The sequence below is a fragment of the Antedon bifida genome, chromosome 3 (assembly GCF_963402885.1).
Source record: "Antedon bifida chromosome 3, ecAntBifi1.1, whole genome shotgun sequence".
NCBI lineage: Eukaryota > Metazoa > Echinodermata > Crinoidea > Comatulida > Antedonidae > Antedon > Antedon bifida.
Window position 1 is genome coordinate 3,294,936 of NC_136228.1, and position 21,469 is coordinate 3,316,404.

Here is a 21,469-nt window from a genome sequence, read left to right on the forward strand (position 1 = left end):
AATGCCACACAAAATTTAAGGCATTCAGGTCTAAAAATTGATTGATTTTTAAAAACACATTCTGAAACAACTGATTTAAATATCATATAGTTTAATAGCACTCTCACTTAACATTATTGAACTACACAAATGCTACGTCATAAAAAAATAAAAAAAACATAACCCAAAGTAACCCTGTAAAGTTACTACAATACCCAAATCATACTAAATGGCAATCAAACCACCACAACTGGCCTACATAAGTACCTGGATTGTCTATCATGGCATTCCAGGCAGTAATACAATAAGAAGTAATGAAATAAACAACTTTGAGATGCCTACTTCTCAATGATATGACACTACATTCTTAACATGATTCTTCTATTATTACACTCTCTGACCACAACATTAGCTACATCACCTGATAGGTTGCAATTATATAGGCATGTAAAGTTTAACCAGCTTAGGACAATTACTCAAGTAAGTACCTAGTAAAGTACCATCTATGTCACTGATATCATTAAGACCAATATCAAGCTCTTGTAATTCTAACTCATCTCCTGCATGCACTCTCATCATTTCATTCATTACGTTACCTGATAGTTTGCAATTAGACATGTAAAGTTTAACCAGCTTAGGACACTTACTCAAGTAAGTACCTAGTAAAGTACCATCTATGCCACTGTTATTATTATTCCAAATATAAAGCTCTTGTAATTCTAACTCATCTCCTGCATGCACTCTCATCATTTTATTCATTACGTTACCTGATAGTTTACAATTATTCATGCCAAGTTTAACCAGCTTAGGACACTTACTCAAGTAAGTACCTAGTAAAGTACCATCTATGTCACTGATATCATTAAGACCAATATCAAGCTCTTGTAATTCTAACTCATCTCCTGCGTGTGCTCTCATCATTTCATTCATTATGTTACCCGATAGTTTGCAATTAGAAATGTAAAGTTTAACCAGCTTAGGACACTTACTCAAGTAAGTACCTAGTAAAGTACCATCTATGTCACTGATATCATTAAGACCAATATCAAGCTCTTGTAATTCTAACTCATCTCTTGCATGCGCTCTCATCATTTCATTCATTACATTACCTGATAGTTTACAACTAGACATGCCAAGTTTAACCAGCTTAGGACACTTACTGAAGTAAGTACCTAGTAAAGTACCATCTATGTCACTGATATCATTATTCCCAATACTAAGCTCTTGTAATTCTAACTCATCTCCTGCATGCACTCTCATCATTTCATTCATTATGTTACCTGATAGTTTACAATCATCAATGTAAAGTTTAACCAGCTTAGGACAATTACTCAAGTAAGTACCTAGTAAAATACCATCTATGTCACTGATATCATTATTCATAATATCAAGCTCTTGTAATTCTAACTCATCTCTTGCATGCGCTCTCATCATTTCATTCATTACATTACCTGATAGTTTGCAATTAGAAATGTAAAGTTTAACCAGCTTAGGACACTTACTCAGGTAAGTACCTAGTAAAGTACCATCTATGTCACTGATATCATTATTCCAAATATAAAACTCTTGTAATTCTAACTCATCTCCTGCATGCACTCTCATCATTTCATTCATTACGTTACCTGATAGTTTGCAATTAGACATGTAAAGTTTAACCAGCTTAGGACACTTACTCAAGTAAGTACCTAGTAAAGTACCATCTATGCCACTGATATTATTATTCCAAATATAAAGCTCTTGTAATTCTAACTCATCTCCTGCATGCACTCTCATCATTTCATTCATTACGTTACCTGATAGTTTGCAATTAGACATGTAAAGTTTAACCAGCTTAGGACACTTACTCAAGTAAGTACCTAGTAAAGTACCATCTATGCCACTGATATTATTATTCCAAATATAAAGCTCTTGTAATTCTAACTCATCTCCTGCATGCACTCTCATCATTTTATTCATTACGTTACCTGATAGTTTACAATCATCAATGTAAAGTTTAACCAGCTTAGGACACTTACTCAAGTAAGTACCTAGTAAAGTACCATCTATGTCACTGATATCATTACTCCCAATAACAAGCTCTTGTAATTCTAATTCATCTCTTGCATGCCCTCTCATCATTTTATTCATTATATAACCTGATAGTTTGCAATTATAAATGTAAAGTTTAACCAGCTTAGGACACTTACTCAAGTAAGTACCTAGTAAAGTACCATCTATGCCAATGATATCATTATTCCAAATATAAAGCTCTTGTAATTCTAACTCATCTCCTGCATGTGCTCTCATCATTTCATTCATTATGTTACGGGATAGTTTGCAATTAGAAATGTAAAGTTTAACCAGCTTAGGACACTTACTCAAGTAAGTACCTAGTAAAGTACCATCTATGTCACTGATATCATTAAGACCAATATCAAGCTCTTGTAATTCTAACTCATCTCCTGCATGTGCTCTCATCATTTCATTCATTACGTTACCTGATAGTTTACAACTAGACATGCCAAGTTTAACCAGCTTAGGACACTTACTCAAGTAAGTACCTAGTAAAGTACCATCTATGTCACTGATACCATTATTCCAAATATCAAGCTCTTGTAATTCTAACTTATCTCTTGTATGCACTCTCATTGTTTCATTCATTACGTTACCTGATAGTTTACAACTAGACATGCCAAGTTTAACCAGCTTAGGACACTTACTCAAGTAAGTACCTAGTAAAGTACCATCTATGTCACTGATATCATTATTCCAAATATAAAGCTCTTGTAATTCTAACTCATCTCCTGCATGCACTCTCATCATTTCATTCATCACGTTACCTGATAGTTTACAATTATTCATGCCAAGTTTAACCAGCTTAGGACACTTACTCAAGTAAGTACCTAGTAAAGTACCATCTATGTCACTGATATCATTATTCCAAATAGAAAGCTCTTGTAATTCTAACTTATCTCCTGCATGTGCTCTCATCATTTCATTCATTATGTTACCGGATAGTTTGCAATTAGGCATGTAAAGTTTAACCAGCTTAGGACACTTACTCAAGTAAGTACCTAGTAAAGTATCATCTATGTCACTGATATCATTAAGACCAATATCAAGCTCTTGTAATTCTAACTCATCTCCTGCATGTGCTCTCATCATTTCATTCATTATGTTACCCGATAGTTTGCAATTAGAAATGTAAAGTTTAACCAGCTTAGGACACTTACTCAAGTAAGTACCTAGTAAAGTACCATCTATGTCACTGATATCATTAAGACCAATATCAAGCTCTTGTAATTCTAACTCATCTTCTGCATGTGCTTTCATCATTTCATTCATTACGTTACCTGATAGTTTACAACTAGACATGCCAAGTTTAACCAGCTTAGGACACTTACTCAAGTAAGTACCTAGTAAAGTACCATCTATGTCACTGATATCATTATTCCAAATATCAAGCTCTTGTAATTCTAACTCATCTCTTGTATGCACTCTCATTGTTTCATTCATTACGTTACCTGATAGTTTACAACTAGACAAGCCAAGTTTAACCAGCTTAGGACACTTACTCAAGTAAGTACCTAGTAAAGTACCATCTATGTCACTGATATCATTATTCCAAATATAAAGCTCTTGTAATTCTAACTCATCTCCTGCATGCACTCTCATCATTTCATTCATCACGTTACCTGATAGTTTACAATTATTCATGCCAAGTTTAACCAGCTTAGGACACTTACTCAAGTAAGTACCTAGTAAAGTACCATCTATGTCACTGATAACATTAAGACCAATATCAAGCTCTTGTAATTCTAACTCATCTCCTGCATGTGCTCTCATCATTTCATTCATTACGTTACCTGACAGTTTGCAATTAGAAATGTAAAGTTTAACCAGCTTAGGACACTTACTCAAGTAAGTACCTAGTAAAGTACCATCTATGCCACTGATATCATTATTCCAAATATCTAGCTCTTGTAATTCCAACTCATCTCTTGCATGCACTCTCATCATTTCATTAATTACGTTACCGGATAGTTTAAAATTATTCATGTAAAGTTTAACCAGCTTAGGACACTTACTCAAGTAAGTACCTAGTAAAGTACTATCTATGCCACTGATATCATTACTCCCAATATCAAGCTCTTGTAATTCTAACTCATCTCCTGCATGCACTCTCATCATTTCATTCATTACATTACCTGATAGTTTGCAATTATAAATGTAAAGTTTAACCAGCTTAGGACACTTACTCAAGTAAGTACCTAGTAAAGCACCATCTATGTCACTGATATCATTATTCCAAATATAAAACTCTTGTAATTCTAACTTATCTCCTGCGTGTGCTCTCATCATTTCATTCATTATGTTACCTGATAGTTTACAACTAGACATGCCAAGTTTAACCATCTTAGGACACTTACTCAAGTAAGTACCTAGTAAAGTACCATCTATGTCACTGATATCATTATTCCTAATATCAAGCTCTTGTAATTCTAACTCATCTCCTGCATGCACTCTCATCATTTTATTCATTACGTTACCTGATAGTTTGCAATCATCAATGTAAAGTTTAACCAGCTTAGGACAATTACTCAAGTAAGTACCTAGTAAAGTACCATCTATTTCACTGATATCATTATTCCTAATATCAAGCTCTTGTAATTCTAACTCATCTCCTGCATGCACTCTCATCATTTCATTCATTACATTACCTGATAGTTTGCAATTATACACGAAAAGTTTAACCAGCTTAGGACACTTACTCAAGTAAGTACCTAGTAAAGTACCATCTATGTCACTGATATCATTATTCCCAATATCAAGCTCTTGTAATTCTAACTCATCTCCTGCATGCACTCTCATCATTTCATTCATTGCATTACCTGATAGTTTACAATTAGACATGCCAAGTTTAACCAGCTTAGGACACTTACTGAAGTAAGTACCTAGTAAAGCACCATCGATGTCACTGATATCATTATTCCTAATATCAAGCTCTTGTAATTCTAACTCATCTCCTGCATCCACTCTCATCATTTTATTCATTACGTTACCTGATAGTTTGCAATCATCAATGTAAAGTTTAACCAGCTTAGGACAATTACTCAAGTAAGTACCTAGTAAAGTACCATCTATGTCACTAATATCATTATTCCTAATATCAAGCTCTTGTAATTCTAACTCATCTCCTGCATGCACTCTCATCATTTCATTCATTACATTACCTGATAGTTTGCAATTATACATGAAAAGTTTAACCAGCTTAGAACACTTACTCAAGTAAGTACCTAGTAAAGTACCATCTATGTCACTGATATCATTATTCCCAATATCAAGCTCTTGTAATTCTAACTCATCTCCTGCATGCACTCTCATCATTTCATTCATTACATTACCTGATAGTTTACAATTAGACATGCCAAGTTTAACCAGCTTAGGACACTTACTGAAGTAAGTACCTAATAAAGCACCATTGATGTCACTGATATCATTATTCCTAATATCAAGCTCTTGTAATTCTAACTCATCTCCTGCATCCACTCTCATCATTTCATTCATTACGTTATCTGATAGTTTGCAATTAGAAATGTAAAGTTTAACCAGCTTAGAACACTTACTCAAGTAAGTACCTAGTAAAGTACCATCTATGTCACTGATATCATTATTCCTAATATCAAGCTCTTGTAATTCTAACTCATCTCCTGCATGCACTCTCATCATTTCATTCATTACATTACCTGATAGTTTGCAATTATACATGAAAAGTTTAACCAGCTTAGGACACTTACTTAAGTAAGTACCTAGTAAAGTACCATCTATGTCACTGATATCATTATTCCCAATATCAAGCTCTTGTATTTCTAACTCATCTACTGCATGCACTCTCATCATTTCATTCATTACATTACCTGATAGTTTACAATTAGATATGTAAAGTTTAACCAGCTTAGGACACTTACTCAAGAAAGTACTAAATAAAGTACCATCAATGTCACTGATATCATTATTTCCAATATCAAGCTCTTGCAATCTCAACTCATTTCCTTTATATGTTAGAATCATATAATTCATTATATTACCTGATAGTTGACAATCATGCATGCCAAGTTTAATCAGGTTAGGCGATGTACTCAAAAACTTACCTAGTAAAACACCATCAATGTTACTAAAGTAATTATCACTAATATTTAGAGCATGTAATGTCAACTCAAATCCTCTATAAGAGCACTCTCTAATCGTTTCATTCATTACATCACCTGTTAGATTGGAATTATGCATGTCAAAGTTAACTACATTAGCAAGGCCTAAAATGTGGGCAAGAACTCGTCCTTTGCAGTCGGCTGACACAGTCATATAACAACTGCGGAAAAATTGATCCTGATATGATACATTATCTGTAATCCAATGCTTTAATAATTTATCCGCATCACCATCAAGGAAATTAATTGCAAACTGTTTTGCCCCCTCTAAATGCTCACTTTCTCTTATCATCTGCCAGTCATCATCACTCAATTGGGTAAGCAATTCTTGTGTATCCTTTGTGCACTCCACACTTTCTGCTTCACATAATTTGCACAAGTAAAACCCTACCAATGACTCCCCTATTAATTTATGAAGAGGCATGTAAATCACTTCAAAGTTAGATTTTCCAATTGGTGCATGTCTATAAACAAATCCAAGTTTCAAAGCCAAGTCAACAATATCCTTGTTGGCGTTAAGGTCTCTGTTTATTGAGGTTTGATTTACTTTTAAGCTGTTAAACATACTTTTCCCCAACAAAATCATAGCATTTTCATATTCCAATGGAATTTTCTTAAATTGAGAGATTTTTGGGTATTTCTCTTTTTCAAACTGATGCAAAATATTAATAAATAATACTTTAGCAACATCAGCTTTATTATGAGGAAGACATTGCATATCTTCCCACAAAATACAAACTGTGAGAAGAAACAGGGGATTGTTGCACAATGAAAAAATATCAGGGTGTTTACAATTCCAAACTTGTTTGCCAATATCCATTTCCTTTCTAAGGGAATTTCCCAATTCTGGTTTACCAAAATATCTAAAGTGTTTGTCAACATACTTTCCTATAGAATCTTCACTAAATCCAGCAACTCTTACATGTATATCACTCACTTTTATAAATTCATCAAGGTTCCCTGACCTTGATGTAAGTATCAAAACACTCTTCTCCAGGTTTTCTTTTCTCAACATTGTAATTAAGCTTGTATTCTTAAACCTTAATTCCTCTAAGCCGTCTAACATCAACACAACTTTATCCACATGATTTACAATGAATCGTTTAATCAAATTTAAATCAGGTGGAAGATTGGTCTTTGAACTGAAATCTTTCATTTTTAGTTGATTTACCATCAAATCTATGATTCCCTCATTTGTACCTAATTCTCTTGCATTCAAAAGAAATATAATTTTACCTTCAAGGGCTTTAATGGTATCCTTGGCATTGTATGCTAAGTACCTTAATAAAGTCGTTTTACCAGTACCCATATTACTCTCTATAAGAACTTTACATGCCGGTTTTGATTTGATAACATTTAAAATACCATCTAAGGTTATTGGCTCTTTTTTTTTCTGTTCCCAGAATTCCAAATCACTGAAAACATCATTTACATCAACTACATAATCAGGATTACAAATTTCTGGTGTAAATTTGTTGATGTTGTGCCACTGGTGTCTATTAAGTAGATACGTTTCTATTTGTTCTATAAAAAGGAAATAGTACAAATAACTAGAATTAAAAACTAATTTAAAATTCAATCAATGGTCACTATGTATGGTTATGTTGTTTGTCTAGTTATAATTACAAAATAGTTTATTGTAATGTAATAATGATAGAACATTTGCCCTAAACATTATAATAAAAAAAATACATTAGCACCATCAATTGGAATACTTGTAGTATGTGACGTGAAAATGTTAATTAATGATAATTAAAAGAAGTATTTCTGTACTGCTCATCTTATAATATACAATTTACAACACAAAGGTTGTGAAATAATTTATATTAATTATCACTTGCTATTTCACTTTAGGCTCTTCATATTTTTCATGTTCCACTGCACAATTTTGCTTTTAATAAATATAATAATAGTAAAATGTTGTTTGTTTATTATCAATATAAATAATCATAAACTAACAAAAACAAATTATAACTGCTAATTTGATATATTAGTTATCAAATGATACATTTTTATTATTGTGTTATCAATTTCATAAAAAGTCAATAACATTTTAATGTAATGTAAAATACTACTAGTTTAAAAAACTTACGCTCTTTACTTGAATAAAGGTTTTCTTGAAATTCCTCTCTAAAGTTTTCATAATTTTTTAGAAGTTCACCTATGAAATTAATGAATAATTGCTTCTTAATTAGTAGTATTATTACGGGAGGGCAAAATAAAGGTTTTCTTGAAATTCCTCTCTAAAGTTTTCATAATTTTTTAGAAGTTCACCTATGAAATTAATAAATAATTGCTTCTTAATTAGTAGTATTATTACGGGAGGGCATGTAAGAAGGGGGAAGATGTTGTCTTTACAATCCTCATTAAAAAATAGAGAAAAAAATCTCAGTGACTATACTACAGTTTGTATCCTGTGTGAGACAGATAAGGTACATATTCGAGACAGTTGAGAGGAAATGATTTTGATTGCATCAGCCCATCTCCAAAATAAGCATAATGCATCATGATTATTGTGTGCTATGATCATGATAAAACACAATAAAATGTTGCAGTACGATAAAATAATTTATGTTTAAACCCACCTTCCTTGGAAAGATGTAGTTCTTCTTTTTGTATCTCATGGTCTCCTTTAGCTATCCAAAACCAAATTGAGCATCATATTACCATCTTATAAATTGTAATTCTTCTACACTTTTTACACATTTCAATTTATTGACCTGTTTCGTTATTCACAGTATGCATTATGATTTTTGGTGTGCACGTTGTGTAAACATTACATTATTACACAGAGCGAGGTGAGGTTTTTTTTTTGTTTAAAAGTCCACTTTTAAATTTTTTATTTCTCTGGTTTTAGAACTATTAATATAAGGAATTTTTTATAAATCTTACCTTCAGTTGAAACAAGTAGCATTTCTTCTTTCTGTATTTCATGGCCCCCTAAACCTTTCCAAAAAAGTCAAACACAGCATATTTCTTGGAGCTTCCAAAATATTTATTTTTTAAATACTATTTTTTTTCCTATCTTTACTTATTCAAAACTTAGTCACAATAATCTATCACCCAAAATTTGTCCAAATTAAATTTTTAGTCACATGCACACTCTAACTCAAAATTGAGAGCATGCGACTGCAGCCATGTATATGGCCTTGTTATCCATCATCTAACAGTAGTTGAATTTTGTGGTAGGGTCAAAGGTGGTCACAATCCACAAAAACTATTTACAATATTATCATTTCATTTTCTATCGGTCACAGTTTGCTTCACAACTCTGTTGAACTTAACGTTCATTGTAAAACTAAAAAAAAAGGAAATTTTTATGTTGAACTGAGATTGAGTGGCCTCTAGTATATGTAATTGTTTCCAAAACCTACCTTCAGTTGACAAAAGTAGCTCTTTCTTCTGCATTTCTGGGTTTCCTACACATATCAAAAGAAATCAAATACAGTTAGGATTTTTATAAATATTTTTGTAAATGCTAATGCTACTTTTGAATGTGTTAAACTTACCTTTATTTTTAATCTCTTTAAGTTTTTCTTTAAGCGATTCATAGTGCCTTAGTAAATCTATAAAAGACATAAAATATATGGTATCAAATTTTTTTACAAGCTTTTTTTAGCTTCTTTTTGATTATTTCATTATTTATCTTTTATTGTATTTTAACATGCGATACATGTGATGAATACACTTTAATTGTACTTTAGTTTTAATAACACATTTTATAATAAGTGTATTATTGGCATTTGATTGATTTCATATCATGTGTTGTGCATAATTTTGTCCTATTTCATGTCCCCGGTGTAGGCTTGTGAATAATGTACAATTAACGCCTAACCCACTTTTTTCTTAAATAGAATATCAACGGCTAGGTTTTCAAGACTTTATATTTGTATATAGGCCAGCTACTATAAAAATATTATTTTTACCATGTTTCAAACATAAATAATAATAACAATAATATCCTGGATTTATAAAGCACCTAGTGTTGTGAATATTTCCCCCCACCTCCCCCCCCACTGTATTTCCCCCCACCTCCCCCCCCCCCCCCCCACTGTATTTCCCCCCTACACTGGACCATAGCCCCCTAAGAAATTTCCCCCAGACATTTTCCCCATACATCATTATATTTTATTTATATTTATTTTATTCAAACAAGTTTTATTTACACAACTCAGACTAAGACTAAGTAGTATTTTTAAAGGGCCCTATATTAAGTACTGTTTCTATAAAACGCTTAATTTAACACTTATTCCCTCAAATTGTTCATGATTTGTCTCAATAAATACTATATCTAAAATTTTTAACTATCTCTAGTTTGTTTATCTATGTTCAACTTGATTTTACATATGATTTTGTCTTTGCTATTGTGTTTATTGTTAGTAATATTACAGCAAGATAATGAATGAAAACATCAAAGATACTTCTAATTCGTATAATTTGAACAACCAGTTCAAGCCGTTCATTCTTCATTGCTATTTTAAAGATCACTGTATAGTTATGACCAGGTCATATATTCCAAAATAATATAAGAAATATTTAATTTAAACAATTAAGTTTGAACCACCTATTAATATTTAAATGACAATAGAATGTTAAAGCTGTAAATATAGTTATTATGAATGAAGGAATGAAGTACTTGAGCACTTGAGCACCTTGGTTCAGTTTGTTTTTTCGTGCTGCCCATTATTTCACATGATATTTTTATAGTTTGAATGTTTTGCTTACTTTTTATATTTTTATATGTATTGTATATGGAGAAATCAGAAATAAAGTTTAATAAATAAATAAACACAGTATTACCCTAAAAAACAATTTTAAATGTGTTTGAATAATGATAAACTATAATGATGTGGAGTTAGGATTCGACATGTCTTCGGAAGCAACGTCTTCGAAATCATTGGGATGCTTGGATGATGAATAGGACTTACAAGAAGAGATGTCAACACTGTTCTGATTTGTCGGTTAAAATGCTTACGTATGTTTTATTAATTCATATACAAAGTAAAACCCAACTGGATCGGTGAGCTGGATGGCTCAATGAACTTGTATTGCGGTTATGGCCCATGGGGGTTGCAGGATTGCTTCTCTACTTGACAGTTTTTTTTACTATTTTCTTTAGTTTGAGAGAGATTATTTAGAGGGTTAGGTTTTTAATATTTAGGACAAGTTTTATTATTTATGTTTTTCAAGATAAGTTCATAGGTGATAAAACTAAGCTGTCAGACAAACAGATATGCACTATTAGTATTAGACTAAACAACATCTAAAAAACATCAACATCAGTAAGTAAGAGGATGCATTCCACATATGGGTAATGTATCCTCTCACCACCAGAATCCTTCATCAACAACAGTCATCCTCCAAGCACAGGAACATAACACAAAAGTATTTGCAACATCAAAACAGTTGAAGACATATACCAGTACATTGAAATCTCTTCACTATGCCTCCAACAAACTCTGCATGTAGCCAAAGTAAGTGTACCTGGTCATTTTGCTAACACCTTCATCTTTTAATTATTTTGCGACACAACAGCTATAAATGTACAGGGTAGCCCCTTTCATCTGGCCATAAACATGGCATCTATCTCTAGTTCAGAATTAAATGCTAGAGCAAGCAAGTATATGTGTACCAAATAAAATGCACATGACAACAAATCAACCAACCAATAGTATCAAGTGTGTTAAAATAATTAGTGATTATGTATGACTCACCTTCTGTTTCAGAAAGTTCTTCTTCTTGATTTTGCTTATGATTTTCATAGATTCCTAATAAAAAAAATAATTTATTATTTACAAATTTTTATCGATTTCTTATTTACTGTACATTAGTAGCTAGATCTACTTTTGTATGCACTTTCAGGTCCAGAGAATTTGACTTCAGAAATTTGTTTAGGGTGGTCAAACAATCATTTTTGGCTTGGTTACACATTTTGAAAATGTGGCAAAAGGTCAGTGTGAAAGGTTATAAGACCAAACACCAATAAGTCCTTAAATCTCGACAACCACTGGTCACAGCAAGGTAATTTTGGGTCTCAAATTCATCAGAAGATGTACACTCATATTCAGTCTAATAGGACAACTTAGTAAAAAATTACCGGAAATGACAATTCTGACCTTTAAGGTAAACTTATCACCAATTGCAAATTGCAATAGTAATGAACCATTTTTTATTCCAAATATAGTTCGTTAGTTGTTTTAATAATAATTAGTTTCTAAATGATGATGACTCACGTTGAGTTTCAGCAAGTTTTTCTTTAAGTTCTCGTTTACGACCTGTATAGAAGCTTATTGAACCTGTTAAAACAAATTACATTGAACTTTCAATAATGGTTGTCAAAACAATTGTTTTCAGCGGTGATTGTTATTGTGATTATAGAGACTAAGTTATGTCTAGTTACATTCTCATAAAAAGACCATATACATGGCTGCAGTGGCGTGCGCAAATTTGAATTAGTATTTACCGACCGATCGACCGACATACTGTAGTGAGCTGTAGATTCGCGTTTGCACACAACTAAAAATATTGTGGAATGCCCCTTAAAATAACATAATGACAGCAATTGATTTATTTAATATCCTTTCAGATATATAATATTTATGAAATTAAAACAATTTAAAATGAGTTTTAATAACTAAATAGATGCAAGTATCTGTACAGTACAGTAATTATTATACGTGAATTCCTGCTAAAAACTTGGGTGCCGGCCAGCATAGTGCTCTAGCTGTGCGCGTTCCTCTGCGTATTCGTCCCACGTTGCTTTATTGAAAACACAAACAATGTATTACAATACAATGGAATAACACGTAAATGTAAAAACGAATTAGGAATTACTACTAATAAAAACAACCACGCCATGGGTCAGAGACCGAAATAGAAATGTAATAAGATGTAATGCTACTATGAGGAACTTTATGAACTATATCTACTCTATCTATTTTATATATCATTCCATGAAAATGAGATATAAATGTTCGGCCATACCGTACGTAAATTGTTAATGCAATACTGTATAGAGATTCCACAGTATGTAAATGAGATATAAAGATTCGGAATACCGTAGGGTACATAATTGTTAATATAATACTGTATAAGATTCCATAGTATGTAAATGAGATATAAAGATTCGGCAATGCCGTACATAATTATTAATGTAAAACTGTATAATATTCGATAGTGTTTAAATAATAATACTATTATATTAAATAGTTATAACGTATATTTATAATGTAATGCAATAAGATTTGATACGATAGTATGTAAATAATAATAAAATATAAGATTCGATTGCATATAATAAAATACAAATTAAATATACATTGATTTATCGGCAGGAAAACGTAATTATTATAGAAATATAAAGATTCGATAGTAGATGATTTTGGCTTATATTTATTGGTTTAACCATACTCCTTTACCTGTAACTCAACCACGCCATAGCCCATGGCGTTTACAACGACAGTCAAAAATTAAAGTGACCATACTCCGAGACTATATAACTATCATTATTTTCATGTAAATTGACATATTGGTATTTTTACCTACCTTCAACAGATGTTATTTCTTGTTCAAAATCAGTTGTGTCGGAGTATGTTTGTGCAGCTAATAAAAATCACATAAAACTGTTTAATTATGACTTTTACATTAAACACTAGGGTGTGCTTGTACATTTTAAATTGTTTATAAAATAACTTATTTATATATACATTTTTTCAGTCATATTTAAGTGGCCTGCTATAAATACTGACATACATAACAGGCATATTGATTTTTTCATTTTTCTTCTGTGATGTATCCACTTTTGGTGCGATAATCAATTGTGAAAGGAAAACAAATATGATCTAGAACAAACAATATCGAGGACAGAACAGGTAGAATTGTCGAAGAAAATCAGAAAAATGCTAAATACACACAAATGGTCAGGAGAAAAGACAGCCAACTTGATTATATTTATCCTCTTTCTTTGAAGAGCAATGATATTTAATTCTCTTTCGATTATATTGAGTTCTGTTTCAAAATTACAGGCCTACACAAAATAGTTAAAAAGTTTCTATAACGTTTAGGTTGGTAAGTGTACTTTAGAAAAGGAATTAATTTATAGATATAATAAATATGATGTTAATTTTTAGTTAGTCATTTGCGAAAATGGCTGTCAAATTTATTTAAAAGTGCAACAAAAAAAGTGAGATTAATAAAGCTAGATGAATGATCTCGGTCAGGGAATCCATTATATTTATACATTCAGATACATTTAATAGTTGTTATATTGTATTTTCTGAAATGGCCTCATATTTTTCTAAAATGTGCATAAAATCGGATCTAAATAAGCTAGATACATCATTGTGATTTTGGTTTCTAATCATGTATTTCAGACAAAGTATTTGATTTACAATAAAAACACAATGTTGGCATTCATGGAATACACTTAATATTTATGAATTGATTTAATGAGAATTAATTATGATATGGGATCTTAATTAATTATTTGTCATCAGATAACAACACTTTTGTTAACTTCAGTATTGTATGGATGATGATAATAATATTAATTTAATAGATGGTCGGAAATGGCACTCTCACGTTATATAAATGTATTAACAATTGATGTGTTAAAAATGAAAACTGAGGTACTTGCGTATGAATGAAAAGGTGGCAAAAAAAGCGCACTTTCGGTGAAAAAGAAAATCCAATGCTTATTATAGCTCAATAGTTATTACATTATAATTTGTTGAGGAAAATAAATATATCAATAAATAGATATTGATACAGTTGAATATGTAATGGTTGCTATATTGTAAATTACAGTACATGTTAGGCCTACCATAGTTATTATAGTGTACTCTATTTTTTAATGGGCTAATAAATTCTGGCAATTGTAATCAATACAAATTAATTATAATGTTTAGAAACATATCCGCACAAAAAAATTAAGCTGACCGCCGGTAAATTGTGCGCGGTATTGTTGACTGCTGGTTGATTTGACGCTGCAGTTTGTCAATTTACATAAGCTCTTCAAACCCTGGACATCTATAACGTTAATACTTTTTATATTATGATGAAATAGGATCTAAATTTTAATTTAGTGGCAACTGGGGCCAGACCCCTGCGTCCGCCCTGATATTAATATTAACTATACCGCTGGATCTGCCTCTGTAGAGTTTGCATTCATGACATGAAAGGAACAAATGAGGTAGTTCTCAAGTCCTATTTTCAAAGGTAATTAAAGAACTTACCACTTTTTGATCCAACACTTTGTTCCATAACAGAGAGGGTGAACCTTCCACTTTCAGAGGAAGCTAGATTTGGAGATATGAACAATAGTAATAGTATTCGTATCAATTTTAAGTTAATGAGGTTAGATTCACTCTCCTAAACATAGCAAGTCATATATTTGAACCTTTTCATTTTAATAATATAGTTTTATGTATTAAAAAGTATTTATGTTTTTCAATTATACATGGCTGTGAAATCATCTTTGAAAATCAATAAATATTTAGTCATATACAAAAAATCAAACTTTTACTAGACATTTATCAAATTTTACTTAGTTTGTTTTGTTTTGCTACAGATGTACACATGAATAAAGAACATGCACATAAAGCACACCATCAGTGCTAACTAGAGTACCATGTCAATTTTAAATTTTGCCTAAATTTAGACTAATGGATTATCAAGTGTATCAATTGGATCTCAATTTCCTCCAGGATTACATACACATGAAGTTTGATCAGCATACAAGGACTCACCAATTTTCGATCCAACACTTTTCAGATCCGTAACAGAAATAGCTGCATCTTCTAGGAATAAAAAAAAAAAAATAAAAAAAAAAACAAAGAATGTTTAAGCTGGTTTTTTACTCAGGTAAGTCTTACATTTTCCTTGTATTCTTTCCTTTTTCTTTTTTTTTATATTTGATGCTTATCCCCAGTTTTATTTAACTGTAACAATTTGCTCTTTGTGACTCTTATTTACTGGTGACCATGCCATAAATTTCATTTATTTTGGTCTCCATTCGCACATTTTACTTGACTTTATTTGAGTCATTTAACTTATTTATTTATCTGCATTATGTTTAATCTGTATTATTAATTTCATTGATACAAAGATAGAGTTTGCATTTATGCCGTTAAGGGACAAATGAGCTAGTTTTCAAGTCATATCTTACCACTTACCACTTTTTGATCCAACACTTTGGTCCATAACAGAGAGCATGTAACAGTCACCTTCAAAAGCAGCTAAGTTTAGGTACAAATGAAAATAGGATAATAAAAAGTGGCAGATCAATTTAAAAAAAAAAGTGTTGGACATTACTATTGATCCTGTGAGATTGTGAGTTTGAATGCAAAGCCCATTGCATTGCTTGTATCGTCACTTACTTTACTTATGTTTGCCTCTCTCCACCCAGGTGTAGGTCTACATAATGTAGGTATAGGTCAAAACAACTACTCTTATTACTAGGTGCAACATTATGTTTGATCAAAATTATTACTACAGATGGTGGATTTAATTTAAAATACATTTTCCATCCATGTAAAGTGTAAACGTTCTAGTGGCAAAAGTCTTGACTGATACTGTAATACATGTTTTGAGAATGCACTTGGTAAAAATGTTTATATCCATATAAATTTAACAACCTTCTGATCCTTGCTCATTGCTTCCGATCACGTCTTCAGATTTCTCTGTTTAATAGGTAACAAAATAATCATAACATTAAATCTGTTTAAGGTTGAATATAAATAAATTAATACAATTTAAAATTGGAAAAAACCATGGTTGACTTAATACAGAGCAGATAAAATAAAATAAAGCAATAAACAGAAACCATTAAATGAAAAAAGCAATGCATTTACCAAACAATTTAAGTAAATTGTTTTTGTTCTTTTCCAGGGACTCAATAAATGATACTTATTTGTATGTGCTGGCATTTGACAATCTGTGAACATCAATAACTTTATCACTAAACTTTTTAGATTATCATTAACTTTTTATATCATGAATAAAAGAACTCACCACTTGTTCCGACACTCTCTGGATCCTCATCAGTAGTTAGTGTGGCATGTCCAATATCAGAAGAAGTTACATCTGCTGGGTAAACAAAATTAACATAAGAAAGAAAGACTGTTTGGTATTTATAACAGTCATTACTGTTACTTCTATTATACACCCATTACTGTATTAAATTTATTAGACTTAACAACAGAACAGCACTGGTAATTTTTTTTCAGCCCATTTATTTATTTTCAGTTCACATACACTTAGATTTTGTGTAACATCCTTTATCACTTAAGACTGGACAATTTTTTGGTACCAGTTTATCAGATTAATTTATGCGTTTTATAGACAATATTGTAGACCTCATAAGATTTAAATTTTATCTCATCCCTTTTTGAAATTCAATTGTAAATTTTATATAAATATAAAAAGTAACACATGAAAAAAAAAAAAAATCATTGATTTATGAGAATTAATAAAGAATCGATTTTAGGTGTAAACAATTGCTACTTTCCTATTTATTAATTTCCAGATCCATATCAGTTAAAATACACTTGTATTACTTGTAGGCCTATAATGTCTTTTTTATTACCGTATTTAAGATTTACAAATTCTTAACTGCAGTGACTCACCTTTTTCTATTACAACATTTTTGAGTGATTCTTGTTCCTTTCTACATAAGGTTGAAAATTCCTCAGAAGCTATTTTTGCTTGGTCTAATTTCTCTGTTAAATAATTAAAATGTTGAGTCATTCCAAACTCATAGTTTGATTTTCTTATTACTACCATTGTACATTAATATACTTGTGGTATCCGATAGTCTGCCGATGAGGGCAGTAGTGGAGACTTCATGGGTAGAGGAGTAGGAAAGGAAATAGAATAAAAGGCTGTTATTAAAACGTTTAACACTGGTTATTTCTAGTATCATTTTATTGCTGTCTCTACCATAATACTGTACAAAACTGTATGAGGTATCGGTAATATTAATATTATTATTAGCAAATTGTTTTAACCCTTCCCATTTCACCCCTCTCCGTGTGAAATTTATGATGGAAGTTATCAACTTGCTAAATAGCTTTAATTGGTAAAAAGACAAACAAATGTAAATAAATGACAGTATATTTTGGTATATTAGTTTCAATTTGTTAATTAGATTAGATTTTTTTTTCTTCTATAATTTTGCAAATGCCTTACCAATTTCCTCTAACTTTCTCACAGCAGCTTTGAAATCCTTGTAATGAATTTTAACATCAATCAATTCTTGTTGCTGGAATTTGTCTACTACAATTGTTGCTAAATCGCTGTGCAACTTTTGACTTGAATACATCTTCCAAAGGTCTTGCAATGCTTTAGTGTCATACGCAGCCAGATATAACACCAATGATCCAGATCCGCCTGATGTGACTTCTAAATAAAACTTATTGAAATAATCAACTAAGTTATAAACTCCTTTAAAGAAAAAATTCATAGGCCATATGCAGTTTGAACTTTCGTCTTCACAAAGACATAACTTTAACTCAGCACCTTAAAGATAAAATGTGTATGGAAATTAAACTTTCTCAAGTAATAAATCACAATCAATCAAAAAACGAACCATAGTTTTTTTTTTCGTGGTTTGATGGGATTTGCATGCAAAATCCACAGTATGGTTTTATTTATTTATTTATCAGTGATGGTGCCTGATTATTTTAACAGAAAGCTGTCTTGGCTGGATGAACAGGATTGCTAAACAAAGGACAGAGATGCACCAGCGACAATTTGTGAGAATAATGTCAACCATATCCTTAAATATAAATAAATATATTTTCAATTTAGTTTTAGTGGCCATTGGGCCTGAAAACTGGTCATAACACAATTTGGGAAAAACCAACATTGTTAAAAAATGTGCTCAATCTGCTTAAATGTAAAATGTACTAAATTAAAGTTTTAAAAAAAATAGTAGCCAATAAAATAATCTACCTGGACATTCTTCAGAGTGATCCACTGCAAGAAAAATTAATTAATTTACTGAATTTTAAATGAATATTACAGTACTAAAGTAAAATGTAGGGATTGGACAATAATTGTGGCAAAAATAACACATTTGAAGCCAAGTATAGATACTTTATACTTATTTATTATAACAAAAAGAATAAGTGGTGGTTTTTTTGTATTCAATAATGTATGACATCAATTAAACTTGATTAGATTCCTAATGTAAATGAGTGCATGAAATCTTACTTTTTTCAAGTTCTCTTGAAGCAACTGCATAATCATCTGGTTCAATGTTTGTCTTCCAGTTGTCTTCAAACATTTTCCAATATCGTGGTTCAATGATGCGTGCTAAATCCCTGAGAAGCTCTTTACTTAAATGCATGTCCATTAGTTTTGACAGGCCAGCTTGATCAGTTATGTATAGAAGAAGGAAGAATGAAGTAGTGGGATACCTGTGCCATTCAATTGTAATTGGATTGACAGATGGGCATACATCTGCAAAATATTCTTTAAGCTGAGAGCATTTTTCCCAGTTGAAGGATGATCCCTGTTTTGTATAAAGAGTCATCTGTAATTCTGAAACTATAAAAGAAAAAAGAACAATTAAAAACATATTATTAGTATTGATTTCTAAAAATTCCTCAGAAGCTGAATCAGTAAAATGGCCTAAAGCACTAAAAAGTGTTAAAACAGCATATATTTGTCTCAAATTCAAAATGTTCATTTAAATGTTTATTCATTATATATTGCTTATATATTGTCGTATCTAAATACATAAAAAACAATTAAAAATTCACTAAAAAGAACATATATTTAATTTGTATTTTTGCTTCAGAGGGGGTTCTTAATTAGGATACAGTATATACATAAAGCTACATACAATTAAACATAAAACTACATTCATTTACTGAGAAAGAGTTTGTATTACCTCTAGCAAGTAGTAGATTCTTTGCACATTCATTAAGACGAAGTGCAAATCTCTCTATTTTGTCAGGTTCATCTGCTAATATTCCATTACTCTCAAGGTGGAATACTACTTTCCAAATATCTTTGGAGGCAAACTTTGACGTCAGTTTGTAGTATGCAATAACACACAATAAACTCTCTTTGTCAACGTTTTTTAAAGCTTTAAACAAGCGTTTCCGATATGGTGACAATGCATGTAGTTGTTTATCAGCATTCTGATCTTGGTTAGATTGCTTAAACTCAAGTACAAGATCTTCAGCAGCCTTAACTTCTGTGATCCTTGTAATCTCCAACAACAGGCTGACATTAGTAGGTGTAATATAACCTTTTAGCTCAAGCTTATTGAACAACTCATGTGCTATTACTGGTTTTTCATTCTGGTAAAAGTCCCCTATATCTAAAGACTTGTATAAGCAGAATTTTAACCAACAATAATGTTCACCATCATAGTGTTTGTTAAGATTAGCTTTCAACTCATCAAATTTCTCATTCAAGTCTGCCATGATTTCATTGCATTTTGATTTTTCTGTGAAAAAATGATAATTTTGTTGTCTAATTTTAAATTCTAGTTGTGATAGATCTATTTATCAATCTATTTATTAATTTCATTTCATTTATTTATTTGACCAACAAAACATAATATACAATGTACAAAGATGAATTGGTCAGGGACTGCTAAAGTAATACGATTACTGTAACTACAAGAGTCAGCAGTCCCATACAAGAGTCAGCAGTCAGTAAATGGCCGGTGGTTTGATCGTATATGTTACTTAGGTAATGGAAATAAAACTAGTTGATCTGATACCATGAATGATATACAGTCCCTATAAAAATTTGGGTTTAATTTATTTCAAATATGTCCCACTGTGTGGGTGGTGTGGCCTCTGTAGTAATGATTTGATTTGTTAATGTTTAATAAACTAATAACTAATCGTAAAATTGGTGCAATACTAATTTCTATTGATTTAGATTGCAATAATTGCAGCCATCTTGCTTAATATACTACCCCAATATTTTCATGAAAGCATGGTAGTATAGATTAAGTTATCAAGTCTATACAAAAGTTTTCTTTAGTGATGCAAAAAATGTTTTTTTTTAAATAGTTATATACTTACACACTTGAAGATAGATATGAATTATGTTTGTGATAGAAGCCACTATATTCCACAGCAATTCCATAGGTTATTATACTGTAAAAACTCTCTGATTGACAAACATATACACTTAATTATTTTTCCTTCTTCCTTCCCAATGTATTAAACAAACACTAAGGTCCATGCAGAACAGTTGACTGAATTTCTCAGATCTTTTGTACAAAATACTTAAAGCATAACATGTCATCAGTATCTAGTTTGAATATTAATAGTTTA

The 21,469-nt window shown here is 31.2% G+C and overlaps 3 protein-coding genes and 1 long non-coding RNA gene across 4 annotated transcripts; all 4 read right to left on the reverse strand.

Moving 5' to 3' along the window:
• Positions 1-273: 273 nt before the first annotated feature.
• LOC144837405 (uncharacterized) lies at positions 274-8,375 on the reverse strand. The gene is made up of 3 exons (XR_013611472.1): positions 8,260-8,375; positions 7,533-7,691; positions 274-306 (listed from the first exon to the last, which is right to left on the reverse strand). It is a non-coding gene; the product is annotated as an uncharacterized LOC144837405 (long non-coding RNA).
• Positions 415-7,476, reverse strand: LOC144836977 (uncharacterized). The gene is made up of 3 exons (XM_078691940.1): positions 6,048-7,476; positions 1,152-1,430; positions 415-467 (listed from the first exon to the last, which is right to left on the reverse strand). Exons 1-3 carry the CDS (start codon positions 7,474-7,476, stop codon positions 415-417), a joined length of 1,761 nt encoding a protein of 586 aa, XP_078548066.1.
• A 1,029-nt stretch (positions 8,376-9,404) lies between the features above and the next one.
• LOC144837383 (uncharacterized) lies at positions 9,405-18,495 on the reverse strand. Its single transcript, XM_078692456.1, has 12 exons — positions 18,354-18,495; positions 17,792-17,884; positions 17,178-17,252; positions 16,802-16,846; positions 16,340-16,402; positions 15,914-15,964; positions 15,401-15,463; positions 13,713-13,769; positions 12,401-12,463; positions 11,882-11,935; positions 9,677-9,733; positions 9,405-9,586 (listed from the first exon to the last, which is right to left on the reverse strand). Exons 1-12 carry the CDS (start codon positions 18,484-18,486, stop codon positions 9,405-9,407), a joined length of 936 nt encoding a protein of 311 aa, XP_078548582.1. The 5' UTR covers positions 18,487-18,495.
• An 88-nt stretch (positions 18,496-18,583) lies between these two features.
• Positions 18,584-20,696, reverse strand: LOC144838568 (uncharacterized). Its single transcript, XM_078693984.1, has 3 exons — positions 20,062-20,696; positions 19,586-19,715; positions 18,584-18,683 (listed from the first exon to the last, which is right to left on the reverse strand). Exons 1-3 carry the CDS (start codon positions 20,600-20,602, stop codon positions 18,677-18,679), a joined length of 678 nt encoding a protein of 225 aa, XP_078550110.1. The 5' UTR covers positions 20,603-20,696; the 3' UTR covers positions 18,584-18,676.
• Positions 20,697-21,469: the final 773 nt, after the last annotated feature.